The sequence below is a fragment of the Dipteris shenzhenensis genome, chromosome 8 (assembly GCF_047967505.1).
Source record: "Dipteris shenzhenensis isolate YYH24624 ecotype China chromosome 8, Dip_SZ_1.0, whole genome shotgun sequence".
Taxonomy (NCBI): domain Eukaryota; kingdom Viridiplantae; phylum Streptophyta; class Polypodiopsida; order Gleicheniales; family Dipteridaceae; genus Dipteris; species Dipteris shenzhenensis.
Window position 1 is genome coordinate 30754598 of NC_141603.1, and position 17088 is coordinate 30771685.

Here is a 17088-nt window from a genome sequence, read left to right on the forward strand (position 1 = left end):
GGGGTGAGAACCGAGCCGAGCCGGAGGCCCTTAGTGAACCGAGCCAAAGGCGAGGGTGCATGCATGCAAACTTTTTTCCCAACCAATTACTTTAAGGAAAATCTCCAAGCCAGCCGGTTTTTTAGTCTCAAAACATACACATTTGCCGGTTTTTACACTAAAATATTCAAAATCTCAACCGAGATGTTAAAGGCACACCAAAATTTTAGTCGGTTTTTCCCAAATTTAGCCGGTGCAAAATACACTAAAGGGCGGGTTTTTTTCTAGGAGTGATGATTGCAAACTTCAAAAAGTGAGGAGATGGGTGTGAAGATGCTTAAAGGAGGTGAACGTTGGAGTTCAAATACACTTTGATTCAAAGTCATCTTCTTCTGCTTCAATCAAAAATCCATTCTTCTCCATATTCTTCTTCTTCTTCTTCTTCTTCTTCAGACTTCATCTTCTTCTACAGACAATTCTCCTCTGCATCAGCTTCAATTGCTATGGAAATCTCTATGGCTATGGCTTCCCCTTCCCCTCCTCGCCCTTCTTCCTCCGCTCCCTTCCCCTTCGATCTTGATGAGGATGACGATGAGAACGACCTCGCTTCCTTGATGCCCTACTGCTTCCCCAAACTCTCCGTCGACGACACCACCGAACTGGATTTCCAAGACGTCCATCGCTTCTTATCCCTTGAGGTATCCCCGCACTCCCTCCGTCCTCCCTTTCTTGCTTCTCATTTCCTCGTGAGAACGTAAATCGCAGAAGAAACCTTTTGGTGGACGAGAGTAGCCGGATATATATAATGAATCATTATGATGCTCCGCTGTGCGGGATTTGTCTTCTCCGTCCGCTTACACGCGCTGCGGTTGGAAAACCTTCGGAATTTTCCTCCACTCCCCGTTGTTGGTTCCTCAAGCATTCATGCAGGAATTCCATAACGTATAAATGCGTCTACCTTCCAGCGACTTATGAATTTCGAATGCCAGTGATATTCCCTCGCCGTTGGCATCGTACCGCTTGAAAACTACAATGATCATTTTGCTATTGGATCTCCGTAAAGAAAATGCAATCCCCGCTTTAGCTTGTTCCCGTCAGACAACTAACAACACATCGCTGTTGCGTAGGCATCCAACGAATTCTCGCTCCAAGCGAATTCACACACGAACCAATGCTTGGCGCCAACTGACAAGTGGAAGGGATTCGAAGCATCAGACAAGTTGGGGAAATCGTCTTGTTTGACTAGAAGTGAATATGCGGATGGAAAGGAAAACGCAATTTCCGGGAAGCTTTCTCGGAGGCACGGGTTCTTGAGGCGGGAAGGAAGTAACCGGATCACTTCTCATCGGCCATTCAAGGTAGATCTCAGGTAACGTTCAGGCACTTTATCTTTTATCTGGCTAAGAGAATTTTTGTAGTGAGGAAATGTTCTGCATGTTTAGTACAGGACCCGTAAAACCGATTCATATAAAAGGCACTCTGTTAAAAAGATAGCACATCAAAGTAAATAGTTCCCCGTGAACTCTATAGGAAAACCAGTCTTGATTGCCTGGAGCAAGGAGTACAACAACTGCGCTCTTTGCCACTATTTCATTTGCATCCACATTTTTCTGTTGAGCAACATGATGCGGAACAGACCATGTCATATTCAAGCGAACCTGAAGTTTCTTTAAACAACTTTGGAATTTTGATATCCTCAAACATGACAAACGAGTGTCATGTTGCTAGATTTTAATTTTTCTGCTCTTATACATTGTAGCCTTTCTCTTTCACCACCACCATCTACAGCTTCGCATGTTTGAGCCTGGACGCCTTGTAATTATATTCACACAAAGAGGCTTCTCATCCTAACTCTATTTTCCATCTATACTTTTCCTCAGACCTTTTGGATCAATAATCAACAAAGGTGCATTAGGAGACTCGAAAATTCCTCACGATGTACATGCATTCTGGGAAGCTGAAGATGAAAGAGAAGGTAAATTTCTTTCATGATTTTGTGGGGAAGTAGATGCAAAATATTCACTAGACGTTACAGCAGAATTGTGATCCCTAGTCTAAGTCTGTCTCTCTGACTTACAAACATGTTCCAACATTCATGCGTTGTCATACGTCTCGTTTTCCTGTAAGGCTGCCAACTCTGCCTTAAAGAGGGAACAGGAGACGTTAATGGCTTGTACTGCCCTGAGGTTTCGTGGGTTGTAAAAAGTGCATGAACGAGAGGGACATTTTCTTGCTCAAGTGGAATGTTTATATGTTATTCTGAAGTGCTAATAGGTAAAAATGCCCAATGAACTGTTAGACGTTGACGGGAATTTCTTTTGAGGTTTTGCAGCTTCAGAAGCAATCATGCGCAAGATCAGGGGAGAAGATGATCTTTGCAGTAGCCAAATTGGTGAAAACTCAAGAGCACGGCGGCCATGTGTTCGTCGTGCAGGGACCCAAAGGTGGTATACGATTTCTGTGCTATCAAAGCTATTCTGCAGCAAGCCTGCACAATTTCCTGATCAGTATACCTTCCCTTGCAGGAGAAGACGATCCAGGTCTATTACTCTTGATCTTCCTTCATATGCAAAGCAGGTTCAATCTTTGGATGAAGAGCAGCTTGCAGAGGAAGAGGATAAGAATGTGAAGTCTTGTACCTTTGTTAAAAGTCCAGAGCTTAGAAAAGAAAAAAGATCTCCTTCGCCTGTTCAAGATTCCCAATCTGTTCATTCATTCTCTATGCACTCTGATTCTGTGAGATCGGAAAATTTGTCTCGAGATGAGACTAGCAAAGCAGATTATGTGGATAACACCTCCGATATGCTAATTGTGTTGTCCGATGATGAGTCTCCTTTTCCATCTGCAAAAGACAATGGCCATAGCATTTGCAATCAGACAGACCTGATTTCTGGTAAGGGTGGACCAATTGAAGATTTGGAAGGGCTGTCAACAATATTGCAGGAGTGTGGCAATGTACAGGTCCCAGTCAAAGAGGCCTTTTCTAAGCCTGGAAACAGCTCTGCTGCTGATAAGAATGCAAGACATTCCCAGGAAGAAGCTAAAGTTAACCTGGAGCATGTGAAAGTAACACCACATAATAAAAGTGCAGCAATCAAAAGAACTCCTTGCACATCCCCAACCCCACCTTCAAATCCTCTTGCAGCAATCAAGAGAACTCCATACACATCCCCAACCCCACCTTCAAATCCTCTTGCAGCTATTGGCTTTAAGAGGGAGAATGCTACGGAAGGTAGTGGGAAATGGAAGATAGATTTTGACAATGCAATGGACTCTTCACTTTTCGAACCAGCATCACCAGCAAGTACAGAAAGAGATTCGCCTCGCCTTCAGTCATGTGCAAGCCCAGTAAAAACAGTTCAGGTGGCCACCTCTACTATCTGAGACCTGGCATGTCAGATCACATATAGGGCTTTGAATTTGTAGCATCTATATGGTTGAGAACAACTTATGAATAAGCTGTCTTCATTTGTTAGTAGTATGTATTTCTAATAAGGTTTGCTTGATTCTTTTGACTACAAAGGGAGGCAGAGTTCGCTCAAGCACGCGTGTGCTTCTTTTCTGGCAATATTTTTCATTATTTCTTTCATTCTTTAATATCACAGCTGGATTTGATAATGGCAGGGAAAGAGTTCACCTTTGAGGGAAGACACAAACTCAGTTTCTATCACTGAAGTGCCAAAAATTACTACTGATAAGGTGGATCAGAACAAACAACTGAGCAAGCTTCAAAACAAAAACAGTGCAAAGAGAAAGAAAGTTATGAAACGACGTGACAGCCTTGCAGGTTTTTTGCCTAGAGAAAACCTTTTGTTTTTTGATGCTTCATGTAGCCAATTCAACGATAAGCTCAAATATCTACACGTTCAAATAGTTTTCTTACTCTCTGATTTTTGCTATAACTGGCGACATCTTCACCAGCGCATGATTGAAATCCAAATAGCAGATTTCATGCTGACAAGATCATAGGATTTCCTTATTTATTTTGGTTCATTTGCTGTTTCTTTTTTGCTTAGGATTGTAAATCATTCGTTTGCATGTGCTGACTGAACAAGAAAGATTGATTCAAGTGAACTTACTGCAATATGGCAGGCTCAGGAACGACATGGGAAAATGGAGTAAGGCGCAGTAACAGGAGACGATCAAGACCTTTGGAGTTTTGGAGGGGCGAAAAATTCTTGTATGGCCGTGTACATCAAAGTATGTATACTATATATCTTTTGTTGATTAAGTTGGATTGTCAACAGCATTTTTCCTGTAGCAGCAATGCTACCTTGCTTTCCAAAAAGAAATTCAGACAGGCTGAAATCTAGGATCTACGAAGGCCATCAACTTTTTTTTTTTTTGGGGGCGGGGGGGGGGGGGGGGGGGGAAGTGGTTTGGAGCACTGGTTACAACCAATTTTCAAATGTTCGAGGATGCTTTAGAGATGGTTGGTGATTTGTTAAGAAGAGTGTAAGGGCATTGAGACAAACCTTAACCTTAAGGGATAAACATGTATATATTTGGTTTCTTGTACTTGCTTCCTTTGTAGCAGTTCTTGTGCTCATCTTGTAGCCTAAAAAGAGAGCACATAGCTTAAGATATCTCACTTCGAAGCACTCAGACAGGCTGAAACCCAAGATATACTGAGGCCATAACTTGTTTTTAGGGAAAGGAGGGGGAGGGGGAGGGGGGCGGACGGGGCAAAGAGGTTTCGAGTAGTGGTTACTACCAATCTAGAAAATGTTTAAGGATGCTTCAGAGATTGTGCAAAGGCATAGAGACAAACCTCTAACCCTAACCCTAAGGAGTAAAGATATTAGTAATACAAGTAGTGTACACTTATTTATCGTATGCACTCCTCTCTACTTTCTCAAACAGCCAATGGTTTCTTGTGCTTGCATCCTTTTGCAAGACTTCATATTGTAGCCTAAGGAGAGAGAGCTATACTTTAAAGTTTTAGTCTACCTAGCTCAAGGAATCTCAGTTCAAAGCATTTCAGCTTCTCGTGTTCCCAGATTTCCGTCAGTTTGACAGTGTGGTTGAACAATTGAGGAGAGAGTTCCTTTTTTCTCAGTGTTTGCAGTAGATGTTGGAGGTCCTCCCTTGTTCAAAGTGCAAGGTTCATTGGGGAGAGATCTCGATGGACGTTTTTTCGTCATCATTAGTCCCTTGAAGATCTCGCTACTTCTGCTCAGGCTTTTCAACAGCCCTGAGCCAAGTCCAACACCTCTGCGTAGATATGTAGCTCTTATTGCAGACAAGGGCACTGCTTTAAACGACGCGTTGTGACGGAAATGCGTGGTAGAAGATCCCGAACCAATGCCACAATTCTGCCCGCGTCGCGTTCAGTGGGCGGCTGACCTGTGCCTAGCCCAAAATCTACGTCGCATTTCACAGCCCTCAACCCTTTCCGCGCTGCCGCCTAGCCTCTCTACTCTCTCGTCTGCCGTTCTACCATCGCAGGCCTTATTCCACTAGCCCGTCTGCCTGTTGCTCCAGACTCCCGATGGGCAGTGCATCTGTTGTGAAGGCATCCTAGTTTGCTAGAGCTTCCATTGCTGCACTACAGTCTGCTTTCATGCAATGCATAATTAAACCTTCGAAGTCGTCTAGGCTACTCACAGACGCGGGACAGCCGCCGCAACCACGTGACCACGGTGGCACCCTGCGCCGCGTTCACAACTGCCTTTCGAATCACGCAGTAGAATCCCACGACCAAGGCCTTCCTGCGTCCGTGTTCCAACCACCGAAGCTACTCAGGGATCAAACTGCCTAGACAACGAGACCGACATTGACAATGGACACGACCAAGCAAAGTTGCAAACACACAAGTAAGCAGCAGGCTTACATCAGCCACATGCATAGGACCACAGCATATTTTCCACATGGAGTCAAAAGGAGAAGTGCATGGCATTTTATGCTCTAGGTACTTGTCACCACTTACGAAAGTTTTTGACCACCTTGCTTTGCTGTTTTTTAATTTTGAATTCATTAGATCCAAGACTTGATTGATTGATTAAAGCCCCTTCAATGATGACAGCTCGGCATCATCATACCTTTAAACCAACACCTGAAACAGCAAGGGAAAAAATATCTTTTGATGCTACTTTCTCGCCACGACGTCTAGTCTAGCTTTTAGACTAGCGCATCTTTAGAGGAGATCGAACTCCAAAAAGACAAGTAAGGCCTTGCTTCTTGAAAATCCCGATTAGTTTCAAATGGAGTCAGTCCCATAGCATCTATCGTGGTTTCACATTCATACATTTTGTCCCCTTTGAGTTCAGCATGTCAATGGCTCATTTGGCATAATGATATGCTTTGGCTACAGGACACTTGGCAGCTTTTTGCACTTCACACGCCATTGTAAAGGTGTTTTGTTGGCTATTTTCAACATATTGCTGCCATAATCTTTTTTTAATAGGTTTTCCACATCAAGTTGTTCCACGATGACCAAGTCACATGATGACGTCAACTCCAATAGCAAAACTATGACCTTTTTTCAATCAAGGAAATTGTGGAGTATTGTCACCAAGTCGGAGAAAAGACACGAATCTCCTGCGAATAAGCTTTACAATAACCACAATGGAATGAGCAAACTCAATCAACACTTGTCATGTCATGATTTTGATAATTAGAGGACAGACATTTGCTCTAAATGAATGGAAAGCATTGGAAAACAAATTCAATGCAAAGAACATGTCCAAAGTAATCATGCTTGGGAGTTGACTCAACAATGCCAAGAAATCATAGTCCGAGACAGGTCTTGACTACCTAATCTGACTTAAAGATCTTGCAAATTAGTTGGTTTGCATTAGACATGAAACTAAGAGTGAACAACTTGTTTAAATTGCATTGAACAATCTAGGCAAGGACTGTGAGCAATTGTGACAACAATAGTTACAAGGGATGCTCCATCAACTTTTGAAGTTATTCCTATGTAAGAGTAGATGTGGAGGGCAGGTGTTCTTGGCTAAAGATAGACGTTACAAGGGATGCTCCATCGACTTTTGAAGTTATTCCTATGTAAGAGTAGATGTGGAGGGCAGGTGTTCTCAAAGAGGCCAAGGTAGAAATCAATTGAACTCAAACCAGAAAAATCAATAAGCCAAAAGCCACTATACACAGTCTTGGCTGACATTCTCAAAATTATCAAGCAGCACCATCTTCCGCACTTCAGCATGTTCCTTCCAATTAAAGGGAGACATGGAATCCTAGACAAAGTGGTAACTCCAATAGAGGGGATCATCACTAGAGCAAATAATCATGTCACATAAGGAAGAATGGTTTTCAGAGTTGCATCAGAACAAACATAAATGCAAGGGAGAATGTAGTGATGGGTGAAATCCCTCACAAGATATTAGGCATTGTTGGCGTTCCTCTACAGACTTATGGAGTCTGTACATAGCATAGGAGATGCCAAAACCTCTTTTCAGCTCGTCAAATGACTGACATGGAGCTAAGCTAGTCTTCAATAGGTTTGGTAGCAGAAACCTCAAGTTGTACAAGCCAAAAAAAGTCATAGCAAAAAGTGCCAAGATCAGAAGAATGCTTAAGCTTTCTTCGCCTACACCTATTCATCTTCTCATAGATCCCACGATGCCTAGTTATGGCACTAGAGGTTTGCACCCTCAACTTCAAGAGCTTGGTTTCACTTAAGCAGACAAATATGGTTCAAAGCCTTTGGCATGTCTACTTCCAAAAGGATATTCGTCAATCATGTTCTATGGGAAAGCAACGTCGACAACCACTTTCCACTTCATGACCTAGGAGCATAGATATACTCCAGATCACACACTCAAGTACTTTGGGTTATGCCTCAAATCAATCATTGAACATAGCCTTGTATTTCATCATCTTTACTAATGTTCAATCCAAAAAGACTTGGATCTCCTTTCTTAAATAAAAGCCAAATGCCATCAATGCCTTTAAAGAGTTCAAATCTTTGGTAGAAAAGTAGATTTGCAAATAGATAAAGACCCTTCAATGTGACAATAAAAGAGTTCAATAAGTCCTACATACATCATGTCATAAAGAGCCAATTTTCATGTAGGTATACACCTTAGCAAATAGACTTGTAGAAAGGAAAAGTAATGTCATTGGCAAAGAGACAATCAGATGCATGATGCTAGACGAGAAGAATTTTCCCAAAACTTATTGGACCCAAGCATGGAAACTGCAGTCTATCTCACAAATAGAATTCCAACAAAGGAAAAGAAGGTTTGCAACATTTCTACAAATAGGCGCCCGAAGAATTCACAATCACTTTCTTGCATTAGGTTTTCAATTGTTGAATCCCGGTTCGTTCCTCTACATCAAAAATACTAATGAAGATATCATTCTTGTAGTTCTTTATCTTAATGACTTGATCATAGCAAATTCCAACAGATATCTCATTACAGAAGCAAAAGGTCAGCTCATTTCAGAGTTTAACATGAAGAATATGGGTGTACTCCATGATTTTCTTGGGATAGAAATGTGGAGGATGATATTGGAATCACACTTTCACAAAGCAAGTAGCTTTTTTATCTACATGACTCTAAGTCGATCCCGACTCCTATGGAAAGCAACATCAAACTGTGAGCACTTCAGAATTTTGCTACTTTAGATCCTCACCAATAAGATAACTCATTGGCAACTTGATCTACTTGACTATCACCAAGCCAAACATATCTTACTCAATTTGTGTGCACAGTCATGACTATTCATGCAAGAACATCACCTTATTGCAGCAAAAAAGAGTACTCAAAAACACTTGCATGGTACATGGGATTATGGATTGCATTATGCCAAGTTATTTGATTTACACTACCATGGATATACCAATGCGGATTGGGCAAGTAGTGTGAATGACATAAGATTCACCACTAGATTCAACTTTAGTCTTGGAATCGCAAACCAAGAACAACCAACAATGGCCTTGTTTTCTAGAGAAGCAGAGTACAAAGGATCCACTAATGTTGCACGTGAAGCAATTTGGTTCAGAGCAATCTTATACATGGAACTGAGACGGGCAGGTTAGAGTAGATCATCTTTTTCATTAGGGAGCGAGATCCTTTGGCTTCTTTAGAGATTGAGATTCTTTCGGGAGAACCTATAGTACCCTATTTTGACAATATGAGCAACATTTAACTAGCAAAGAGCCCTATGTTTCATGCCATAAAAAACTCATTGGAAGTGCATTACCACTTCATTCAAGAAAAAGCCCTCAATGAAGAAATAAGCCTGCTTACAATTCAACACAAGAACAAGTCACAAATATCTTCACTAAGCCACTCTCCCTCAACAAGTTCACATTTCTAACATCATCTTGGTCTTTGCTAGCCACACCTTAGGACGGGGACGTGAAGGTTAAGTTGTACAAGCTGTACTCTGTGCTGAGCACATACTACTCTAATCTTTTCCATTTTTTTTCTGTTTTAGTCTTGGTTGCTATCATATGCACCAAAAAATCCAATAGTATCTTATACATGAAACCAAGACGGGTAGGTTGGAGTAGATCATTTTTTCCATTAGGGAGCGGGATCCTTTGGCTATTGGAGCGACTCCATGGGTTCTATCTTGGTGACTGGGCCCTTACTTACATAGGAAAGGGTCCGTTGGGATATTCCAGGTATGAGACTGATAGAGAGGTCGGAGCAGATCATCTTTTCTATTAGGGAGAAGGATCCTTTGGCCAGTGCTGCCATCATGGACTATTGGCGCGACTTGATAGGCTCTATATTGGTGACTGGCCTTACTTACATAGGGAATGGTCCACTGGGATATTAGCAAGTATGAGAATGTGAGATCACTCTTTGTTGTCTTACACTTGGAGCAGCCTCGCCAGAGGCTCCCTCTAAAGGGAATGAGGATTTTGAATATCATTTAAAAATCAAATTACCATGTCTTGCCCAAGATATACAACAAATACTTCATCCCTCAACCCCCCTTCTACTTTGAAGCTCCAACGAACAATTTTTCTTCACTAGTTGTATCCTTTCTAGGGGAATGATTGGAATCTCCAACATCCCTATCATTCTTTCTCAAAGACCATGATCAAGGAGCCATGACGATCCTTGATGACATTACTTGCAAAGGTCCAAAATCTATGTTTCTTGAAGAAACAAAATCGGGCTCGTCTCTCAAAGTGCAGCTCATGCAAGGTTTCCTCTCATATTGTTACAAAAACCTCTCACATTCCATGACCTAATTTTATAACTTGTTGAACACTAACATCCGACTATCTAGACTATTACAAGGCATAATGTGAAAGAGATGAGAAATAGTGACTATGCAAGCCTCTTGTATTGTTAAAAAAACCTCTCACATTCCTTGACCTAATAGTTGGAATAAGGACAAAATGAGGCACTGGCATCCGACTATCTAGACAATTACAAGGCATGCTATGAAAGAGGAGAGAATAGTGACTATGCAAAAAGGTGACTATGCTACATCCATCATTCATGGCATTTAATTCCCTAGTCTATTGAGAAGGCAAGGCTAGGTTTGGGATAGTGGTCCTAACCCCCAGCGATCCTTGCTACAATTAGTTGATAATGATCTCTTTTCTTATCCCTACTTTACTCATGAAAGGGTCTGCACACAAAGTCACTTATGAGCTGGTTCTGAGGGAGATTGCTTCGATAGGAACTCTTGAAGGACTTGGTGGAGCTTGATTTTCTTGCCACCTTTGTTTGCCTGACATCCTTGGTAATGCTTTCTAGACAAGCTGCTCTGGAAAAGCATGTGTAATTGGGTATGATTTCAAACACTTTCTTCTCTTGTCATGGGAGGAGGCATTATGCTCAGAATTGCCCAAACAAGCTGCCAAGGATGCTCAAATATTACCCAAATATGCTGCTATAGCTCCAAATCTCCCATCAATTATAAGTGAAAGTGTGGGATGTTCCAATGTAAGGAACTCCTCAAGAGAGGAGGGGATCATTCAAAAATAGGAAGATTTATAGTTTTTGGAGAGACATATAGGGCCTACAAAGATTGTCTTGATAGAAAGCAAGGCTAGATAAAAGCTTTGGCTTGCACTAAAGTGAATTCAAGGAACATGGCACTTTTAGCATCAAGAAAACCAACCCTCTATTTCTTCAAAAAATTGGCTTCAGTTTGCTCAGTAGAGTCCACGGGTAGTCGATCCGTTTTCACCTTGAAAGCAACCTCCATGAAAAATAGTTGGTTCCTACAAAATACATCGCCCAACATTTTGTTCATGTTTAGCTTCAGTTTGCTCAGTAGAGTCCACGGGTAGTCGATCCATTCTCACCTTGAAAGCAACCTCCATGAAAAATAATTGGTTCCTACAAAATACATCGCCCAACATTTTGTTCATGTTTGGCCTCATGTTTTCCATCAGCACTGCATCAACGTCCTTGAATCTTCTACCATCACCTTTCTCAGCTCCAACGTGGGAGGAGCCTCAAGTGTGAGATACTTCATAGTGGCAGAAAAGGCCTGATAGGCCCTTGGTGAGTGAGGGTCACAATAGAGCAATTTTCTAAAACCAAAAGGAGATCTTTCTACACAAATTAACCACTTCACTCAATTGGAGAAGAACACAATCACATATTGATAGCGACAAGTAGACTCAGTACAATCTCCCTCCCTAGATGAGTGGCTCACGCTTCCTCATCTAGAGTATTTATAATATATCATGAAAGCACAAGGACACAAAATTATCCTCTCTTCCAAAATAAGGGATTTGCTTTACATAGCCTCTTTGGGTGCAAAATTGATTTATGTTTTCTCCAAAATATATTAGCTAACTTTGTAATATTTAAGAAATATAAAAATTGACCCATGGCCATAAAAGATACACTGTGCGACACCTCGATTAGTACCCTCGCACTAACTCCAATCCTCGTTGTGACTTCCATCACCTGTACTAAAGCCGTCAATTACAGTAGTTATTAAAAATCAATTGAACGAATCACCGAATCAACCGATCCCAACATAACCGTGCTCAAAGTACAATAATCAAGCAAGCACAACACCAATAACACTAGCGACATCAGTATTAACATGGAATCACCCACAATACTGACCATCTAGCATGGCAAAACACAAGCTACTTAGGCGTCCCCAATTAACCACACAAAGCATCCACTAGGGTCTTCGCCGCGTCCGGTGCACTCCTATGAAATACTTAGCCATAGTCACACTTGACTAAAATAATAATGTCCAAAGTAAGATATACCAAAAATATAATTTTCATAACATCTCTCTTGCTTGGATTGCAACTGAGCTCAGTTGCGTGTTTGACTTTAGGAACTGATGAGGTCACATTGGAGAAGAAGAACACAATCACATATTGATAGCAACAAGTAGACTGGGTACAATCTTCCCCCCTAGATGAGTGGCTCATGCTTCCTCATCTAGAGTATTTATAATATTTCATAAAGCACAAGGACACAAAATTATCCTCTCTTCCAAAATAAGAGATTTGCTTTGCATAGCCTCTTTGGGCCCAAAATTGATTTATGTCCTCTCCAATATTTAAGAAATACAAAAATTGGCCCATGGTCATAAACACCTTGATTGGTACCCTTGCACTAACTCCAATCCTCATTGTGAGTTCCATCACCTGTACTCAAGCCACTAATTACATTAGTTATTAACAATCGATGGAACGAATCACCGAATCAACCAATCCCAACATAACCGCGCTCAAAGTACAATAATCAAGCACACCACCAATAACACTAGCAACATCAATATTAACATGGAATCACCTAATACCAACCATCTAGCATGGCAAAACACAAGCTAGTTAGGCATCCCTAACTAACCACACAAAGCATCGAAAGGCTGGGTCTCTACAGTAGTGATGTGATTAATACTTGGCTTTCTGCTGAGAGCATCAGCAACTACATTCTCTTTACAAGGTTGACACTGAATCATGGGCTGAAAACTTTGTATAAATGATGACCACTTGATGTGCCTATCGGATATTAGTGGCTGAGTAAACAAATGCTTGATACTTTGTTGATCGATTTTGATAAGAAACTCAACTCCCATCAAATAATGTTTCCACATTTGTAAGGCATCCACAACAGCGGTTAATTCTTTATCATATGTATTATAACTGCATTCCGCTGGTTTTAATTTTCGGCTCAAGATGTCCATCTTGCATAAGCACGGCTCTAATTCCATATCCACCAGCATCAGTTACAACTACAAACAAGGGTCTAGAGAAATCTGGTAGTTGCAACATAGGAGCTTGTGCAAGAGCTTCTTTCAAAGCTACAAAGGATTTATCTTGACGCTCGGTAATACTTAGCTTTTCTAAGGTCTGTCAATGGATGTACAATGAATGCGAAATTCTTAACAAACTTCCTTTAGAAGCTACACAATCCCAAGAATGATCTTAATTTGTATATGTCTCAGGGTTTAGGCCATGTGACTTTACATTCAATCTTTTTTGGATCTACTTGAATCCCATCGGCAGATACTATGTGATACAAATACTCTATTTGATTTTGAAACAAACTACTATTTTTGGAATTTATGTACAATTGATTTTCTTTCAAAAGTGAAAAGACTAACTATAGATGTTCCTTATGCTCCTCAATGTCTTTGCTGAACACCAGAATATCATCGAAGAATACCACCACATAATCTTGGTGTTTAAGAAAGATTCTATTCATCATTCTACTGAAAGTAGCTAGAGCATTAGTTAGCCCTAAAGACATAACTAGGAATTCATAATGTCTCGTTTGAGTTCTGAAGGTAGTCTTGTATATATCCTCTTCTACCATACGAACTTGATGATAGCCAGATTTAATTTGTCTCCTTTCAATTTGTCTAAAAGATCATCAATCCTAGTGATTGGATATTTGTTCTTCACTATGATTTTGTTTAGTGCACGATAGTCTATGCACATTCGATAGGTTTCATTTTTCTTTCTGACAAATAAAACAGGTGTCCCATAAAATGAACTACTGGGTCTTATCAATCCTCTCTGTATTAGTTCCTCCACTTGCTTTTGAATTTCTTTTTGTTCTAACTGGTTGACTCTATAAAGAGCCTTGCAAGGTGGAGTATTGCTTGGTAGGATTTCTATCCTATGATCTTCACGTCGAGAGCATGGTCATTCGGGTGGTAAATCCTCTAAGAAACAATCAAAAATTTGAGAAAGAAACTTTTGGTGTATAGGCTTAGTATTTGGCTGAGTAACCGTTGCTGTATTCACCAAAATCAAATATGTTTTCTCACGTTTCCTAATTGCTCTGGACTGATTTCTATTTTCATAGAACTCCACGCATATTTCTTCTTTGTCCTTCTCAATCCACATCTGATGTGAGTCATCATCTATCTTTCACGCGTATTTCTTCTTTGTCCTTCTCAATCCACATCTAATGTGAGTCATCATCTATCTCAGGATTATACTGATATCTCCATGGCATTCCTAAAATGATATCAACTCCTTGTAGAGGTGCCACTAGGAAGTCTCGTCTATCCTTGTAAGGATTGAGTGAAATTTCTAGATCGTTGACTTCTCTAGTGTAGTTATACTTCGTCTTGGTGAAAGCAACTTTAACTTTATAATGAGATGGGAATGACTCTAGGTTTAGCTTTGCTAAAGCTCTTTCCAACATGAAATCATGTGTAGTACTTACCTCCACCATCGGAGTGGCTTGGCGTCGCGTCTCCCTCTTGCTTGGCTGCTTCGTTCTCGATTATATGCACTTTTGCCATTGGATTCTTCTTTCTTTCTGGACATTCAATTGCTATATGTCCCACCTTGTTGCACTTGAAGCACCTTATTTCCTTCTTTTGAAAATTTCCACCATTTGGCTTCGAAGAAGAATTTGCTTTCTGTGGAACAAATTATATAGAGTGTGAAGAGTCACACATGAAAAGGTGTGTACTCCAAAGGGTACGTGCATGAAGAGGTGTGTACCCCTTGTGAAGGGTGTGACCCTTGATGAGAGGGTACATTACAATAGGAATGTCTCTTCAATAGGATGTCTCTTGTGAAGGGTTGTGCCTCATTAGGAAGTGTCCCATCGAAAGGGCAAAGGTTGTGCCTCTTAGGAAGTGTCCCATCGAAAGGGCATACCCTTCCACAAGTGTCCATTCATCAAACCATCCATAAGTCTAGAAATAGAGAAAGGAATACGTCACAGATCGTGACATCCCCTCCCACTCAAAATAAGACCCTGGTGGAGATAATGAACTGATGTAGAAAATATCACTGTAAATTCTGAAAATACTGCTGTAAAATGTCAGGGTACTGTTGTAAGTCTTCATCGGATTGCCAAGTAGCATCGGAGTCGTCCAGATCTCGAGCGTTCATGACTGGCTGAGTAAAGATATACTTTAGAGAGTGATGGTCTGTCTTGACCACAGAGTCGGCTCCCATGAGATAATGTTTCCAAGAGCGATAAGCATGTTACAACGGCAAGAAACTCCTTATCATAAACCGGATATCGGGTTTGGATATCAGAATGTTTATGGCTGTCAAAAGCAATAACTCTGTCTTCTTGCATCAAGACTGCTCCTGTAGCGATGTCGGAAGCGTCGGTCATGACCTCAAACGGAAGGTTTGGGTCAGCAATACCCATAACTGGTGTTGAGTGAGTGCTTGCTTGAGTAGTTGGAAACTATACTCTGTTTCGGAAAGCCACTGAAAAATTGCTGTGCTTTTCAATAATTCGGATATAGGAGCTACGATTTCGGAAAACTGATAGACCTTTGTATGGTAGAAGTTTGCCAATCCGAGAAAAGAGCGGACATCATGAACATTCTTAGGAGTAGGCCAGTTTCGGATTACCTCGACCTTCTTGGGATCCACAGAGATGCCTTGAGTGGAAATAACACGTCCCAAATATTCGAGTTGGGTCTTGAAGAACTCACTCTTCTTAATGTTGATGTAGACAGAATTTGCGCGGAGAACTTCAAAAACTTGGTGAAGATGTTGTTTGTGCTCATGTAGGGATCTGCTGAAAACGAGGATGTCATCGAGGTAAACGATGACGAACTTATCGAGGAAAGGCCTGAAGATGTCGTTCATTAATGTCATGAATGTGGCCGGGGCATTGTTTAACCCAAAAGGTATGACCAAACATTCATAGTGTCCATACTTTGTTCGAAAAGCTGTCTTGTACTCATCGCCTTCTTGTATTCGAATTTGATGATAACCTGAACGAAGATCAATCTTGGAGAATTGTGTTGCCTGTAGAAGTTGATCGAAGAGGTCATCGATGCGAGGCAATGGATACTTGTTTTTGATAGTGAGCTTGTTGAGGGCTCGGTAGTCGATGCAGAGGCGCATTGACTTATTCTTTTTGTCCACAAGTAGTACAGGAGATCCGAAAGGGCTGCGGCTGGGCCGAATGTGACATTTGTCGAGTAGCTCGATGACCTGTCTTTGGATTTCTTCATTTTGAGTGTAAGAAACCCGATAAGGAGGTTTCGACGGTGGATTACTGTCGGGAATAAGTTCGATTGGGTGATCCACTGGTCGTCGAGGTGGTAACTGCTTTGGCAATTCCTGTGGAAAAATATCCAGGTAAGGCTGGAAAAAAGGTTGGTTGAGGTACTCAGGAGGATCCTTTGTTGGTGTCTCCTCTATTGCCGTAACCAACAGAAGTGAAGTCTTTACTTGACGTTTACGAACCCACTTCTTTACTTGTAGGGCAGAGGCAACTGGGGATCCATAGAGATGCCTTGAGCGGAAATAACATGTCCCAAATATTCGAGTTGGGTCTTGAAGAACTCACTCTTCTTAATGTTGATGTAGAGAGAATTTGCGCGGAGAACTTCAAAAACTTGGTGAAGATGTTGTTTGTGCTCATGTAGGGATATGCTGAAAATGAGGATGTCATCGAGGTAAACGATGACGAACTTATCGAGGAAAGGCCTGAAGATGTTGTTCATTAATGTCATGAATGTGGCCGGGGCATTGTTTAACCCAAAAGGCATGACCAAACATTCATAGTGTCCATACTTTGTTCGAAAAGTTGTCTTGTACTCATCGCCTTCTCGTATTCGAATTTGATGATAACTTGAACGAAGATCAATCTTGGAGAATTGTGTTGCCTATAGAAGTTGATCGAAGAGGTCATCGATGCGAGGCAATGGATACTTGTTTTTTATAGTGAGCTTGTTGAGGGCTCGGTAGTCGATGCA

The 17088-nt window shown here is 41.2% G+C and overlaps 1 protein-coding gene across 1 annotated transcript in view; it reads left to right on the forward strand.

Moving 5' to 3' along the window:
- The first annotated feature begins 387 nt into the window (after nt 1-387).
- Nucleotides 388-17088, forward strand: part of LOC147899372 (uncharacterized) — a 29213-nt gene continuing 12512 nt past the window's right edge. The window contains exons 1-7 of the mRNA XM_087377714.1: nt 388-677; nt 1107-1348; nt 1860-1954; nt 2312-2423; nt 2505-3342; nt 3604-3766; nt 4072-4179. Coding sequence (XP_087233840.1) covers nt 483-677; nt 1107-1348; nt 1860-1954; nt 2312-2423; nt 2505-3342; nt 3604-3766; nt 4072-4179 — 1753 coding nt within the window. The 5' untranslated portion in view covers nt 388-482. The remainder of the gene's footprint in view (nt 678-1106; nt 1349-1859; nt 1955-2311; nt 2424-2504; nt 3343-3603; nt 3767-4071; nt 4180-17088) is intronic.